Source organism: Sinohyriopsis cumingii, chromosome 3, assembly GCF_028554795.1.
Source record: "Sinohyriopsis cumingii isolate HCF-2022 chromosome 3, ASM2855479v2, whole genome shotgun sequence".
Lineage (NCBI taxonomy): Eukaryota > Metazoa > Mollusca > Bivalvia > Unionida > Unionidae > Sinohyriopsis > Sinohyriopsis cumingii.
Window position 1 is genome coordinate 87773249 of NC_142963.1, and position 18032 is coordinate 87791280.

The 18032-nt window shown below is 38.1% G+C and overlaps 1 protein-coding gene across 1 annotated transcript in view; it reads right to left on the minus strand.

Annotated features, from left to right (window-relative positions):
* Nucleotides 1-507: 507 nt before the first annotated feature.
* LOC149803251 (outer mitochondrial transmembrane helix translocase-like) overlaps nucleotides 508-18032 on the minus strand; it is a 50289-nt gene continuing 32764 nt past the window's right edge. Inside the window, exons 7-11 of the mRNA XM_089952904.1 lie at nucleotides 17072-17114; nucleotides 8700-8896; nucleotides 6595-6645; nucleotides 2991-3136; nucleotides 508-697 (exon numbers count right to left, since the gene is read on the minus strand). Coding sequence (XP_089809030.1) covers nucleotides 577-697; nucleotides 2991-3136; nucleotides 6595-6645; nucleotides 8700-8896; nucleotides 17072-17114 — 558 coding nt within the window. The 3' untranslated portion in view covers nucleotides 508-576. The remainder of the gene's footprint in view (nucleotides 698-2990; nucleotides 3137-6594; nucleotides 6646-8699; nucleotides 8897-17071; nucleotides 17115-18032) is intronic.

The following is an 18032-nucleotide window of genomic DNA, read 5'->3' on the forward strand; positions in this document are numbered from 1 at the left end:
TCTTAAAACTCACTTTATTTCGACTGCAAGAACAAACTTAAAGACCTAATAATGTTCCCCACCTTAAATATTTATAGCATGTTTTTATGTTTTCTAATTTTATGGTGTTTGTTTTCAGTAATAATATCATTATATAGTTTTTTATTTTTTTATGTTATAGGTGTTGTCTAATGTTAGAGATTCTAAAGATTAGGCACTATACAAAGTCCTCATTATTATTATTATTATTATATAGTGTTGTTGTATGAAAGCATGGGAAGGTAAAAAGGAATAGTGCCCTTCATCTATGATAGTGACAGAAAAAACAAAGTTTTGTCTTAAGTAGGACTGGAATTGGGAGGTAACTGGCTTTTATTCCTAATGTAAATTTGATTGAGGATGATATTAAAAGGACAAATACTAGTATTTTCATGCCATTACAATGTACAACTCTGGATTTGGGAACAGAGTTTATAATATGATACTCTTTTGTTCTTTGAAAAACCGTAAGAAAATGAATAATGAAAATTATATCACTTACTCATTATTTTATTATTTCAATATGGCTAAAACTTCTTACACAAAATAAGTGTATTATCAATCAAGCTGCATCATAGACATAGAATCTTTAATTGTCCTCTTGGATTCCCTCACTTTGTCAACTCCATATTCTATATCTGCCATTGTGAGGTTCCTTATTCTGCCAGTCATTCTGTCCCTGAAAGAAACAAGACTACTGTGAATGACATGTTATACACCAATCCCATGTTTAACAGTCCTTGATGTTGGCACTAGTAGGGTATGGTATACCATGGATATTACTGACCTACAGCTCTCAGTGACCTGAACCTATGAACTAACTGTGCAAAACGATTATTTTCTCATTATCCTTGCCACAATTGTAGAGGTCTTTTTTATTATCCTATGTCAGTGGTTCCCAACCCAAAATTGGGTCATCATATTATATTCCACTGGCTGCCAATATCAACCGTAACAATCTGAAATTTCCTACCCAAGAGGTTTTTTTCTTTAGCATTTGATGGCTGGAAGGTAATGGGTCGCAAGGCTAACAGCATGGGTTGTCAACCAAGAAATGATGACCTATGTACAAGCAACAATTACCTTGACCTTTGACTTTTTGACCCTCTAATCAATAGTCAAAGTATAAACTGGAAATTATTATTAAAAAATCCCAACTTTTTTCATCTTTCAAAGTGACCTTGACCTATGACCTATTGTCCACAAAAATCAATAGGCTTCTTTTTTACCCAATGTCATTCATAAACTTTAGTACAGGTACATTAATGAACTGAACATGTGCTAATATTTAAATGTGGCTGTACCAATGATCAGGTAGCTCAGGAAAGGAAGAAACATTTATTTTGGGCATTATGAATAATCATTGTTGTAGTTTTACCACAGGTTCTGAGAGTGGTGACTACCAATGCATTCCCATTGAACAAAATAAAGGAATGTTACACTGCAATTTTATATTAAAGTTTCACACAAAAAATCAAAAGTCTGCCACATTTATTTTAGCAGATGATAGTTTTTGACAGATTTATTTCCATCAATTCAGTCTGGGACAGATACAATCACTAAAATTTCTCCAGGCCTCAAATAACCAGATACACATTAAAATCCTAAAAGAAGTGTTTTGTAGCAATATCTACCAAAGGCAATTAAAACTGTGAATTTTCAAAGTCACATGTTCTGTAGAAATACCTACCTGAGGCAATTTAACAATACATTTTCAAAGTCACATTTTCTTTAAAAATATCTACCTGAGGCAAGTTAAACTGTATATTTTCAAAGGCACATGTATAACTTCAACATGAAGATACCTGGAGCTGGCTTTAAACAAATTTATTCAAATGTTCTAACAATGGCAGTATGGTCAGACTGTAAATTCATTTTTATTCAGTGTGTCAGTGTACATTTTTGTTCTTTTAAACCACACATGGACACATCTAATATCAATTTGTGTCACTCTACAAGTATTAGTATCTGAGAAAATGATCTGAACACAAACCATAACAATAGGAACAGAGCTAAACACAAACACTGACAAATTTCACTGGACTGTGAAATGAAAGTCATGGTGGTCCAATATTCACTGAAATGTGTAATACTCCAGACAAGATAAAGACAAATGCTGACTAAAATCAATGAACCATGAAATATGTCACATTAACCTAATTTTGAATACCAAATTATGTAGCTTTCTAAGCAACAATGTCAGAGAAAACCCCAAACCCTGATGCCAGACAAGAGAGACAGGCAATAAAATCCATAATCTTGATTTGATCTGTAACATGGCTACACAAACTGGAAAAATGTCAACTGAACATTTGCAACATTGGAAGACTGGTGCTCCCATCTGTAGTGTTAAAAGTCTGGCATGGAAATATCAAACAGAATTTAATTTTGCTGATTTTTCAAAATCTTCCAAAAATGTTTAAGTCTACACTTTGCACCTTCCCCAAATCCCATCCCTCACCTCCCTCCTTACTGCAGAAAAATACTTGTTATATCTGTTTCTTTTCCTGTGTTTTTAAGGCAATGGTAAGCACTGGCAATGTCTATTCTAGAAACTGAAAACTGGGGGTGGGATTCCCTTATCCACTGCAAAACAAGAGTTCCTCACACAGACTGATATTCAGGCAGCCATATGGGAATTGAAACAGTCACCATTATCATTTGGATGATATAGACATTACAAGAAGACCAAAAACCCCATATTGATATAACCATTCGATCTGGAGAACTAATAATAACAATATTATTTTTATGGCTGCATTGATGTTTCATTCAGGACCAACTAGACCTTGGGATACATGTGTTTGTAAAGTTTCATGGCAATCTTCCCAGTCGTTTATTAGTTGCAGAGACCCCAAAAAATCACTGTAAAGTACACTCTACAGTGGGTTAACAAAATTAGGCAGTAAACTGATTTCTACTGATCTGCTGAATTATCATCATTGAGAACTACATGTTAAATATGAACTTACATATACTGATTGCCATACTGGTTTTTTCCCTCCTGTATAAACTCATGCACTGTGTTAATGGCAGCTATTCTACAGGCCTCTTTCAAATCACTGCCAGAAAAACCCTCAGTTTTCTCACCCAGCATTGGATAGTCAATATCAACCATCTGTTAGATGAATAAAATAAGATATATTTTAGTAAATTATATTTCTCTGAAAATACACAACAACATAAGGAAACTCTACTACCTCTGAATCCAGACCCCTTCCCTGTAACAGGTGAAAAAATGTCTGTCTAAAAATCATATAAACGAAAGTAACTCTTACATATTAACTCCCTTCTTCCTAGCTGTTTACTAGTTTAAGCCTCAAACAAACCTGTAACAGGATACTCACATTTGTTGGGAAGGGTAGGAGGAATTGATCATAATAAAATCATTAACTGAAAAAATATTCCTTCTGAGCATCCAATATCTACCCACATCATCCTACAGGAACATGATAACTGCTATACTGAATGGATGTAATTCGGCTAACATGAAGTAAGCACACCTGAAAATTATACATTTATATGCATACAAAGGTGATCCCAGTGGGATCTTACAGTTGGCTATTTCCTTATATTCCAAAGTTTCCTGAGTGAATCCAGCGGAAGTTGCAAAGTCATACCCAGGGCTGATTTGAGCTATTATGAATGGTACATGGTAAATGTCTGGGCAGCTACCAGTGGCCTAATGAGATTAAGCCATCCCGTTTGCTAGGCGACAACATGTAAATATAAGCTGGAGAAAGACTGAGCATGCCAGACAACTGACTCCACTATGTCTTAAATTGATACATTATGACTGAAGGCCATGCTCATGGAAATTGCTTGTATTTCATGAGCCAAAAGCTAATAATGCCCATTTGCCAAGTGGCCAGTGTTTGTGGGTTTCCTGCCTTAACAGTAGGAAGATCTCTTGAAGCAGTCGCAAACATTTTCTGTGCACTTAAGATTAGCATCTTGGGGCACATACCAGGTCCTGCAGCTTTGCCTCTCTACAAAGGTAGACTGAGGAGAGAAAGCAGATAGTTATTTGTTGGGTGCTTACCTATGGTAACCATGTTTAGACACAAAACCAGGTTGTGTCATTAATACTACTGAGCCATAGGAATGGAACTGCATGTCGATTGGATCCATGCACAAAGCATTCAGCCCACTCACCCTGCAAACTGAAGCTAATATGAACATGAATCAAGTTTTGTAAGAAAACTTCTTCAGTGTGATGGAAAACAAGGACTTGAACTTAGATGAGATGAACCATGTGAAGGTCAAGGAGAGGTTCCAATTGGGAACAAAGTTAAGTCAGCATGGCCTGGATATGTCAAAATTGGACAATCAAAGCAACAAATAAATTATAAAATATATAAAACATAAAAAGCTTGTTGAATTTACAATTTACCTTTAAGCCCAGGACAAGGAAATGACCTAGATGACTTGGTAGATTTTTGATAGGTGCACATCTGAAGTAAGGCCAAGCTGTATACCATATAACCCAAATTACACCCATCAATTGGACACAAAAATAAATGGAATTAATGTTCTTTTGACAATACCTAAAATATACTAATTTTTTATAAATAGGCAGGATAACCAATGAAGACAACCTGGAAAAATGAATTTTCATTAAAAAAAATCGAACCCCAATGCAATGTACAAAACTGTAGAAAAGAACCCTAAATGAATGGGGGAACCAAAAGGCAGGAGGTGCAGGGTTCAAGAGAAGAAAATTGCAGAAGTGTGTCTCTCTTTTTAAGTTGAGGTTAGAAGAGGTGCATCAGCCATTGTGTGGTGATCAGCCCTATTGTCAATATGACATACCAATTCACAACACCTCCACTAGCATCATTGGTGGGTATGATGCTAAACAGTGTGCTGTCCATCAGATGTGAATGTTAAATAGCAGTCTCCTGCATGGGAATTATATTATTATTATTATTATATTATTATTATTATCATGTGTAGTGCATGCTCAGCCATTTAACGATGTCATCACTAGCAAGGTGCAGAGCCTGCAGCCCACTGGGGATCTTTGTCAGTGGACAGTTGTTCACAGTGTGTGACATGGTCTGAAGAGCTCCACAGCAACAGGAAGAGTTAGTGGCCTGGCTCCATCGTACAAGGTTGACTGCACAATGATTCTGTCCTGTCCAAAAGTGGTTCAGTGCGGTCCACAGATGATGTGGAAGATTGAAACCAGGAGGGCAAACAGATGGTTCAGCTATGAGGGAGCAGTTTACAACTTCTGCTGAAGACCACTCAACACTCCATTCCGAAATAGCTGTCATATCCTCCAGCAAAGGACCTAACCAGATTGGGCATCTTGAAGTCAAGTGGACTGCTGGATGTGAGGTGATGTCAATGTGCAGTGGAAGTTTCTCACTGGCATAGACCTTAGCCAACATGTTTGTGGTTGCTTCCTGGCGACACAGATGTGGAGGAGAAATGTTGCTAAGTAATGGCAGCCATGGTAAAGAAGTAGGCTGTAGTGTTCCAGAGATTATGTACATTGTTGTGTTGAGCTGGACATCAATTAACTTAGTGTGGGAAGATCAAGCTCATACAAGAGCGCAATACTCAGCTGTTAAGTAACAGAAGGCCAATGATGATGTCTTGAATGTCTGAGCACTTGTGCCCCAGGTTGAGCCAGCCAGTTTGTGGAGTAGGTTGTTTCAAGTGCTAAGTTTTGCTGCAGTTTTCTTCAGGTGGTTGTAGAATGTAAGTGATCTGTCCAGGGTCACACCAATGTATGTTGGTGTCAGGTCATGTTTTATATGCTGCCCATTGAGGAGGAAGCAAAGCTCATGGTTCGCATTTGCATTGTTACGGTGGAAGACATTGGAGGCTGTCTCTGTTGCGCTTGGCTGTAGGCGCCATTTCTTGAAGAAGTCCATCATATCCTCCAGGTCCTTGTTCAGTACCCCCTCAAGCTCAGCAAATGAGTGACTTTGGGTCCTGAGAGCAATGTCATCTGCAAACATGAACTTGCACGACTGTGTTACAGGTAAGTCATTGATACAGACACCGAACAAACTTGGCGAAAGAACAGACCTGATGTGTCGGGATATAAACACCCTATGCTGGTAAAAGATCCCTCCCATGGTATTTCAAATATGATAGTGTGGCAGTAAATGAAAAAAAAAAAAAAGAATACCCAGAACAAGTGATATATACTGTATTGATAACTTTACTGATTTCTGTGCACAGAATTGGAAAATATAACCCAATGGGGATAAAAATTTGTGCTAGTCCCTGGCAAAATATTAATCCTCAGGTGTTAGAATTCCCTAGCCTGCTCACCTAAATGTACCAAAGATTCTTTTTTCTCACTCGTATCATTTACAGCTTTGCAGATAGTTAAAAGATGTGTGTTAATCTCAAGCATAATGAACTGCAGTGACATCATGGAAATGATATCCTGGAGATGTCAGAAATACAATAATAGAAACATTAAGGGTATTTGGTAAATAACATTAATGGACACAAATGATCTTATCTACCCTGAGGATAACAGATTAATCTAGCCAGGTGTAAAATTTCTGGTATATTGTGTCGATAGGGTGTGTGAAAAGTCCCCACCATTACCTCTTCATTCGCCAAGATTATGGATAGGATTTCGCTTCTTTGTTGTCTACCCTGAAACAAGACCAATAGAAAGTTAAATTAAGATGTCAACATTTACTGCACAGCTTAAAATGTAATTATCACATAATGACTTATCAATATCACTTGTTAACTAAGTATATCAAAGTATTATGAATTCAGGTACAGATTGGATGCAAAATGAAGTGCTTGTCATTTCTGTCTCTCATGAAGAAATACAAAAAGATAATTATCAAGACTATAAATAGTATATGAGACCTCCGGAAAATTGATAGTGATTTATGACCTGCTCTAATGCAGCCATGCAAGTTTTATGTTGCAGAAAATTGATTTCAGTTGCAAATATTGAACCTAGAAGTATCTTCTCATTTCAAAATCATATATACTTAACAAGTACACCTGTGAAAGGTTTAAATTTGCACACCTTTGCTTGTATATTAAAACTGTGTGTGTGTGATTTGGATTTTTAACATAGCTTTCACAATTTTTCAGTCATACTGCTATGATGTATGCAGTGTGGCAGTTTATAGTGATGTCTAGTACTGGAGCATCATGCTGCAGACATGCATTATCCTGACATCAGGCCAACCAGTCCTAACACTAACCTCTTAATGCTGAGCATCTAGCGAGTCAGCTGTTAGTACCATTTTTATAAGTCTTTGGCATGACTTGGCCAGGGATTGAACCCACAACCTCCTGCATCCGAGGCAGATGCTCTAACCACTAGGCCACCCAAGCGGTAGAGTAAAACTATTTACAGCTTAGTTTTGTTTACTGAATGCATATTGGTGCCATAAAAATGCTCAGATTAACATAACCTTCACACGAGTACAAAATTTGGATTTACTGGAAACAAATACATGACATATGGATTCTGTAATTGCCAAATGTGCTTTGTACTGAACCATACTATTGCATGAATGATAAAAATTCAATTAAAAGGGGTGGGGCATGGGTGGAGAGCAAAGGGTTGAGTGTGAAAGGGAATGGGGAATTTTTCAAAATGTCCGAAAAGCAGAGTAATAATTTTAATTTACATAAATTAAAATATTTTTTTTTTCACTTCATAGCATTTATTCATTTACAATTGTTCAAATAATAATGTTTTAATCAAAGAACTGACAATAGAGATGACCTGAAGGGTTGGTGCGATAATAATTTACACAAATTCAGAGAAGAAAATATATTTCCAGTGACATTGCTATCCACTTTTCTAGATAACACCAAAAAATATACTTCTCCAAATAACCTGCATTATATATTTATGAATTTTCTTTTCTTTTTATGCTACTAAGAATCACCGGAACAATATCCAAGAGGAATAACTACAGACTAATTATTTACATAAATTTGAGTTATTGCCCTTTATAGTTAAAAAGAAACCTAAAAGGACAGCAGGTAAGCTGTTACTAATTTTATTAAGACCAGAAAGTTTGTTCCTATTATTAATAATACAAGCTAGATTTTGGTAGAAAAGAATGGACACTATGACAGAAGCATGAATGGAATTGTTGTTGTTGTTGTTCTAGGGTTTAACGCCATTTTTCAGCACAAGATAGGCCATATATGGCGGCCAGTATAACTGGTGGAGGAAGAACCCTGGAAAACCCAGGAAAGAACCACCAACCCATGAGAAGCTACTGGCAGGCTTTCCCACATACCCACGCTAGCCGAGCCTTGGACTCGAACATACGCAGACAGAGGTGAGATGGCAGTGATCCGGAACGGTGAGCGCTATAGACCACTCGGCCACTCGGGGCCCCCATGAATGGAATGAAACCCATCCAAGTTAAAAAGGAAATGAAGACAAATTTACTGTTTATTTTCGACCCATATGGTCATATATTTTATAGCAATTCAAGGAAAATGGTTTTCAAATACAGTTTTAGTTAATGATTGTTGAAAATTGAAAATTTATCTATTTCATTTTTTTTAAAAGTGCTACTGTATTATATCCGAAATTAAATTATTTTGATAGGCATTACACTATAGGGAGCTCGTATTTCCCAGCATGATATATAAACATGGCAGTTAGATTTATAAACACCAGACCCTCCCCCCAACCTAAAAAAAACAATGATTCTTACAGGCATCCCAATCTTAAACATGCATGGCATTCTACGGAGGATGGCTGCATCGACATCCTCAGGTCTGTTTGTGGCCCCCATAATCATCACCTTACAACTAGGATCTGTGATTAGCCCATCCCAAAAACTCATAAACTGAGTCTTAATCATTGCAGTGGCTTCATGGTCACTGGAAGAGCGAGATCTGAGGAAGGAATCTGAAATGTGAATTTAAGTCATGAAGTACATTTACATTCATCCAACTTATCCATTACTGCTGCAAAAATGATTTTTGAATAATACAAACCATCATTCACATAAATCAAATGTCCCTTTACAAACGTTATCCTTCTGACACATGATGCATATTCAAGATGAGGTGGGGTCATAATTTCATGCAACAAGTAAAATTTGATTAAAAACTTGGCTCAAATTTTTCAGGCTGGTTATTTGTGAACTACATGTTAAATGCAATTTAGAATTTTCTTAACTTTTTTAATATTAACTCTGTGAAATCCAAGTAGCCTGGCATATATTTTGTTTAAAACTGCCTTCCGTAGGTACAATGTTTGTTTAAATGGAACAGCCCTTACTACTCGCCTTTATAATGATTAAGATTAAGAGAGATGCCTCATGAAAATTCATCACCACTGTGCTAAAACATTAATAATGATCAGCAAGATTAAGATTTCTTAAACTTAACTGATTCATTTATTTTAATCTGTTTGTCAATTTGGATGATGTTTTGTTAAGTGTCTGAGAAAATGCAAATAATTGGGTGCCATGATGCTCCAGTATTACATTATAATTCCTGTTATAATGAAGTGCATTATAGATTGGTTCCCCTGAAGCTAAGTAATAATTAGGAAGTATAAATTCTATCTTAAAATATTATACTTCATGGATATTTCTTAAGTTTGGATTAGTTTATAAGAAACTGAACACTCCTCAATATTACCCTCATTGAAATAGTATTTATAGCAACAGGTGCCACTGCATTTATATGTACAGTTGCAGATAACATTCCAGAAAATCATATATGCCATAAGAAGAGCATAAAGTTTATAACTATTTATCACTGCACCAGTTATCAGTCAACAAAGCTATTACTAACAAGAATATTTTCCAACAAAAAGAATCAAGACAACAGTTGTAAACAAACGACATCAGCAGTGACAGCAACAGAGAAAAAAATGAATACTAAAGGTAATGGTGAACATTTGCAGAATTGACAGTATCGTAATGATTCTAAGTCTAAGCAAGAAACATTCAAGTCCTTCAAAAGTTATTGAGCAGAAACAAGTCTACAGGAAGGTATAAGTAGAAGGAATAGACATGGGCAACACTTTATGCCTCCTTCATAGACATGGCAGAAAACTAAAATGTAAATAAATATAGTGTGGCTTGCTTTTGCCAATTGTTATGTGAAGATAGAATTTGACAATTTAAGAATATTAGCCTGCTACCTAGAGAATCCAGCCCTACTAAAAGATGAAAATATTCTCATTGTCTATTTTTAGATAAACAAAGGGCTGTAACTCTTGCCCACTACCTCCCCTTGATACCATCAGATGTAGCCCATTTTTAGCTGAGCGAGACATTAACGTGGATGCTTGCATGGCAGGGTAGTTGGGAGGGAATTTAAGAAATGTGATTGGGTAAGTATTCTCAAAGAAATATAATTTACTTTAAAATTTGCTTTCGCCTTCAAATATGTTCCCCACTCACATTACGTTAGGAGATTAAGTAATAGGAGGAGCGGTTGCTGAGCATCCGGCCTCGACCTCGGGTATCCTTCTGGGGATGAGTGGATGTATTTCCCATATGAAAGAGAACCCATTCTCCTAATGACCTAAGCAACACAGGCCAAGATCCCTTGAGATGGGATTCACTTATATATCTATATATACATGGCTGAGAAGATGAAGTTGAGATCTTCTCCTTACCAAAATTTTCACTGGTGAATCCAGTGAAGCTAATGGGCTGTGTTGATTTGTCTAGATGGGTGTGGTGGTCCAACATTTGTCTCTGCGATGCTAAATTAAATTTCTGGAGTAAAAACTCAAAAAGGTCGAATCTGCATGCCAGCCAACACCTTCTATAATGTCTTGGATCAAAACATTGTGTTTGAAAGTAAGGCTCGCATAAATGGCTCTAATCTTGTGAGCTGGAATCTTCATGAGGTGACTTATCTAGAGATATCCATGAGTACGCCGAGCATATAACCCATTTCAGCCAAGAAGCAAGGGCTTGAGGGTTGATGCCTTGGCATTTTTAGCATGCCAAATGTCACATCTGCCATGATGTCAGAATGTGTCTAAGATCATTGATCCCTGAGGGCACGAAAAGAGTCTTGCATGTTGCTGTTCTCAACCTGGCTATGGAAGAAAGTGAACAGGGACAGTGGTTGACTACCAACAGACAGTAACCTGTTCTGGGCTACGAATCCCGATGGTATCTTGAGAACCACCGAGCCCTCCGATCTGAACTGAAGAGAATTCCAGTGAACATAAAGGGGAATGCAGCGTCTTACTATGCATGCTGAAGCTAAAGGTATCAGTAAACATGGTCTGTAGTAACTTTAGCGATGTTTAGGCTAAAAGTTCAAAGGGGTTCAAATCTAGTCATTTTGAAAAATCCTCATTGGATCCCTTTGGAGACAAATAAGGGATATTGGTCATGGAGACCAATATTGTCTAAAAGATCAGATAGGTCCCTATCCCACACAAACATGTAGCCATGATGCCAGAATTTGTCCAATATCATAGAGCGGGAGTCTCAGATTCAGCCAATGTCGGTATGTGAGAAAGTTTGCCAGTAGCTTCGCGTGGGCCGGTGGTTCTTTCTAGGGTTTTTCCTGGGTTCTTCCTCCACCATTAATACTGGCCGCCATGTATAGCCTATCATGTGCTGAAAAATGGTGTTAAACACTACAACAACAACAAAAATCATAGAGCGGTAGCCTATGGTAACAATTGGGGTCCAACTGTTTCTCATCCAAGAACAGAGCCAGAGAAAGTCAGCCAGATGTGGGATATAGGCACTCAAATGGGCAATATAGATGGTTACTCCACAAATGAAGGTTTGAATTGTCTGACTTGCAAGACTGTATTGGTAAAAGCTGAGCATGTAGAAGGAGAGGGCTGTCGATTCTGGTTGAGCAGAATCTTCCTGGGCGTATTATCATTGGGAAAATTATATCAGCAATACAGAGCTTGTGCCCTCAAAGAAAGCCTATCAGTGTCATCTTGCTATTCTGACCCCGTAATTGTATCACCATAAGAGAGGTTGCACAGGCCCCCATCCCCTCCCAGATGGCTGACAGTGCATCTCACAACCCAAGCTGCTGTGTCTGGAACTGGGGGGTGGGGGACCAAGGTGGGTAGCTGTTCATTCCACCTTGTCACCAAGCAGTCAATCGTTGGATGCCCTTGAAGTATGTGAATCCGAGTGATGACCAACTGATGGAGGGGACATTCCATGTTAAAGACATGACTCCTTCTGGATTGATTCTCGGCGAAGTCACTGTTGCAGCCAGAAGGTGTCTACAGAACACTGGACAAGTGGTCTGGTACCTCCCTGTTTGAGGTTATAGGTCACTACCACAGTGCTGTTGGATCAAAAGAAGACCATTTTGCCCCATGATCGATCTTTACAGAAATGAAAGGCTGTTCCCCACGTGTCGCTAATGGTAGTGAAGGTCAGCAATGGGTGGGTGCTTCCACCATGTGCACAGGCAGCAGTACTTTACATTATTTCTACCAGGGGTTATTCAGCTGGATTCCAATGGTCAGCCAGCCTGGATTGCCCCAGTGATGTGGGAATGATTGAAATTTGGGTGTGATCATGACTGCTCGATTTAGTGGACATAAAACGGGGCATGAATGTGCTGGCAAAACCTGCATAATAAGACGCCCAAGCGGGGTCAAGACCGCTGCCATATAATAGTCAAAGAGTTGATAGAACTCTCCTGCTGAAATCCAAGTCTTGATGGAAATGGACTCGATGAGTTCAATGACTCTGGGAGTGCAAACACAACGGGACGCACCAGATTCCAGTTGGTTAAGAAGTCCGTGCCCAAATGGATGATATTCTGGGATGTATGGAGGTCTGAATTTCCCAGTTCATGAAAAGGTCTGGATGATCAAGCAGAGAAGGGAGATCATTCTGCCTTGGAGTAGGATAGAACTTAATGTGTGTTTCTTTGAGATGCTGCCCAGGTATTCTGCTGTTGATGTAGATGAAGACAACTGGAATGGGGAGATGACCCTAGTGTGAGTGAAAGCCCAGGGGATGATGAGGGACAAAGGGAAGGATGGCGAATTGATAATGGTGTGTCAGTCAACATGGAAACAAGCAATAAACGGGGAGGATAGGGATGTGGAAGTACACACCTGACAGATCGAGACTAATGGCATACATGCCCTGTCTGACAGGGAGGCAAAACGACATTGCCTTCCCCATCTTGAATATTGTGAGGTGACTCCAGTTGATGATAGGCCGCCACCTACTGTTTGCATGCCAAAAGCAATTCTTGAGTAACTCATTGGGGAATGTATCCTTACCACAAGCTCTTGTGCTGTTTAGCGACAGGTTGGTACTTCCACCATGTGCACAGGGAAGGTGTCTTTAGCACAGGCTCTCATGCCTTTTATGAGTGACCATTTCCTCTGAAATCAAAAGGCATCCATCTCCCAATCTGATGGTGTATCATGTGGAGGGGCCAGGGAATTTTTATGAATAAAACACCGATCCCCTCCGACTGACCTTGATCAGCCCCCCCCCCACGAGGGAACAGGGAGGTCCAGTGAGTTCAAATCAGTTTCATACGGCCACTGTACTATTGCATGATAGGGATTGATGTGGGTTAACATGTTACTATTGTTGACTCATCTCCCTTACTGTGTGCCAGGTTTCATCTGGTTCGGCTTCAAGTTGAGCATAAGTCATGCAGGATGGCCTTGATGACTCTGCTCTGTCATATCTGTGCAAGACACGAGCTCTCCCCTGAGTATAAGCCATGTGTACTCTAATATCCGGCATCACTGGTAAAGAGAGCAATGCCTGCATCGTCCACACTAACGTCCTTTCCAGCACTGCCTGTATCAACATCCTTTCCTGCACTGTTGGTCTTTCCAGCACTGTTGCTGCATATATGTTGGTCTGTGATGCACCTGTGCTGGCCGCTCCAAAGCTGTGGCTGAACTGATTTCTCATCAAAATTGCTGGTGAAATAATGATATGTTGCTGACTGACCAGCTAGATGAATAGATCTAACACTAAGATGTCCGTAAATATTTTGAAGTTGGCCCATTCCGGCCAAGTGGTGTCCAAGCTGGTACAGCCGGACTGTTGGTAATATCGGAGTGACTGCTGGTGATCGCTGGATGACTGGTGTTGGTGCAGCAGTATTATTATTATTATTTGGGTCCAGCTGATCAATGGTAAATCCCATCACCCCGACTTAATAGCCCAAAGGCCATTCTCTGACATATGTGGGGGCTTACCCAATCTGGGTTGCTAAAAATTTGGGAATATTCCCCTGATGTTTTGCTCAAATTGAAGACAGTGGGGCTTTGACTACTGTACTGACTGATGCATCTTATCCAGCGATGGATGGTCCCCTCCATTATCCTCTCTATCCCCTGACGTAACAGTATATGTTGGTTCCGTGTGACGAACTTTAGCCCGGGGGGGGGGGAGAGAGAGAGAGATTCCTGTGACCCCCACAAGGCTTACCACTGAGGCTGATTTGGGGTGGAGACTAAGGATGTCAGAGGCATCCTGTCATGACCTCGACCGTCTCTCTTTCCCCATTGCTGCTTTCTGAAGTACAGCAGTGCATGTGTTTTCCAACCAAACACTGTATATTTAGCTCTTTCCCTTCAATGCCGAACAGGGCAACCTTTGTGCATGTGCATGTCATGCATATAGTGAACATTCCTCCTGAAACAACACAAGATGAGAGAGAACAAAGCATAGATTAGCAAATTAGTATGTGACTTACTAGCTAATAACATAAATCATCTAACTTGGCAGCCCATACTACATATTATAGACATTGAAAGAAACAATGTATACATAACAAAGCAGGAGTCATGGTGGACTTCCATGCTTTGAAATTGCATATAGATCAATTAAAAAATATTCTGCGGAAATGACAAAAAAGACACAAACTAAAGCAGAATCTAGTAAAGGGTTGAAATTACTAGGTCACTAAAATACTGTCGTAATAAACAGACCCATAAATGTGTCTCATCATAAACATATGTTCTATATTAAGCTTAGGCACAATGCATAGTTAATAAAGAAGGGACGATGAGTACACACTGAAAAATGAACCAGAGTCATGGTAGGCTACCATGCTCTGATACAAGAAACACACCTTAGTAGAAACTAGTAATATGTTGAAATTACTAGGTCGCTGAAACAAAACACTTTTGTAACTACGTGTTATAGATGTTGCTTAACAGAAACCATGTCTACACAACATAAACAAAACAGGAGTCATGGTAAACATCCATGCTCTGAAGTGGCCTAAAGAACGTTTAACTGATATATGCTAAAACAAGATACATAAACTAAAGCAGAAACTAGTAATGTGTGAAATTACTAGGTCGCTAAAATCTATGTCGTAATTAACAGATTGGTGAAGTGTCATATCAGAAACCTATGGCCCTGTTTAAAATATATGCTGCAGGCTTCTATCAAAACAGCATGAAATACAAATAAATTAAGCAAAATTATCAATCAGTACTTCAGACTTTGCTATTAAGAGCTCTGTAGCGGACAGAGTAAGCGGATAAAGTCAAATTTATGCTAATCTGTAATGACCTTGTGAAAGGTCAATGATAGCATGGTGGGACGGCGATCTGACAAGATGAAGTCCCAACAAGTGACAAATCTCTCAAAATATTAGCAGAAATTGTAAAATAGAGCATACAGCTTGCAGTAGATCGATTAATTCACATTATAAATGCAAAATGAATGTTGGATGGGTCCATAGGAACAAAAAACAGGCTGAACTGTCAGATGCTATTGCACTGTGTGCATCTCAGGGCACAGCAGAGCTAAAAATGGCGACAGCTAGCAGTATCAAGGGGAGGTAATGGACAAGAGTTACTGTCCTATGTCTATCTAAAAATAGACAATAAGATGGGATTTTTTGTCTTTTAGTACAGCTGGATTTGCTAGGTCACAGGCTAATATTCCTAAAATGTGATTGTGGAACATATTTGAAGGAGAAAGGAAAAACTAAGCCTTGTTATAAACTGGATGATTGTATTTAATTGTGAATGAACATTCAATCTTATTAAAATTGAAATCTAGCTATAATAATCAATAAAGGTTCATGTTCTGATGATTTTTGGAATTCCCGGTCCACTTATTTTTAGTGACCTATCAGTTAAAGCATTGCATTTATATTAGGAAGGTTATGATTAGAAACATTATAAGCTGCAATCTGACTAATGATCAAAAGGCCAACAGAACATGACAGTGTATCAGTGTCTGTTTCTGTTATGCTGGAGATCTTAGTTCAAATCACACTGAATATTTGGTAATAATAAAATACTACATTTCTGATTGGGTGAAAATGCATACTGCTGTCCCTAGCAAACAAAAATAAACTATATCCATATTGGATGCAAAATCTGCACAATTTTCATTTAAGACCAACTAAACACCATAAGAAGACTTTTTGTTAAAACCCCCATGTCAATTTAATCATCCATTCAGAAGTAGCTGTAAGATAATTTTCATTACCCATGGTGGCAGACAATACTGGATGTAAGAATGGCACCATTTTCATTTCAGACCATGTGAATCCTTTGGTGAAAATACTGTAAATATGGCCATCCATTCAGGAGTAGAAATAACAAGATTTTCAAGATGGCTCTAACAGTGATCATACTGGATATCAGATAAGCATCATTTTCATTCAATTACGGTTCATAAGAAAATCATCTGGTGGAAATCCCATGTTGATATGACTTTCTGTTTACGTGTAATAGTGATATGATTTTCAAGATGACTGCCATGGTGGCCATATTGGATGTCTGAGTGGCACCATTTTCATTTAGGCATAACAAGATTGTAAGAAGTCTTTAGAAGAAAACTCCATATTAATATGAGCATCTATTAATGAGGAGTAACATTAAGATTTTCAAGATTGCCATTATGACAGTCATACAGGATGTGCAAGTGGCACCATTATCATACTGGAGCATCTAAAAGTGTGTGCAAAGTTTCATGGCAATCCTCTAAGTAGTTTAGGATAAGCAGTGTTTAACAAACTTGAGCAAATGGATGGATGAATGATGGACAACAAGTCATCCTATGAACTCTTCTGATCTATGGCCAGTATAGCTAACATATAATGAAAGACTTCTTACCTATTTCATCAATGAAGATAATGACTGGTTGGAGTTTCAGGGCCTGCAATGGAAAATTAAATCATCTTAAGATAAATATACTTTCAAGTTCACAGTCTGATTTTCCCAGCTTCCAGATATCTTTAACACACACACACACACACACACAAAGATAGAATATATGTACAGTATGTATGCTGTATCAATGATATACCACAAGATGTATAAAGTTTTCATTAAAAGGGAACGAGGCATGCTGAGTTTCCTTTTAATTAAAAATTTATATGACTTAACTTTTACCATCATTCATAGGTCCAGAGACAAAGTCGTATGACACAAGTGAAAACCCTTTAAGTTCGTCATTTTAAAGATTTTTGCCTGTACCTTGCTATTATGGTTGAGAGAGACAGATAGAGAGAGAGAAGCAGCCTTTGGATATTTTCATATTTACTTAAGTATAATCATTTTTTTAACATTATAATAGGTTTAAGAAACAAAAACAACAGTAATAAAGTATTAAATACATTACAGTATGTGTGCTTTGTAACCAAGAAATTTACCATATCCTGTCAACAGGTTAGTGCAACTTTGCATCATTGATTATATAAACACTGTAAATAAATCCCAAGAAAAAAGTTCACATACCATTATGACAAACCATATTCATGTAGGTTACTTGGTGTAAGTTCAGTTTTCAAGGTTTTCATCCAGCCCAGAATCTTTTTTTTCTCTCACTCCAGATTTCTGCATATTTTGTCCCTTATGCATGAGAGGGGAAGGGGGAACAGAAAGCAGAAAGGATTGCGATAAAATTGTGTACCATATTAAATTCATTTAAAAAACAGGGATTATTAACATTTTTACTGTTATTTTCATATGTCACTAATGATTAATTAGTAAAAATTCACCAACTGTGCATATAACTGTGCCACGGGCAGATCACAATTTGATATACCAATAGTAATGGTATATCAAATTGCTT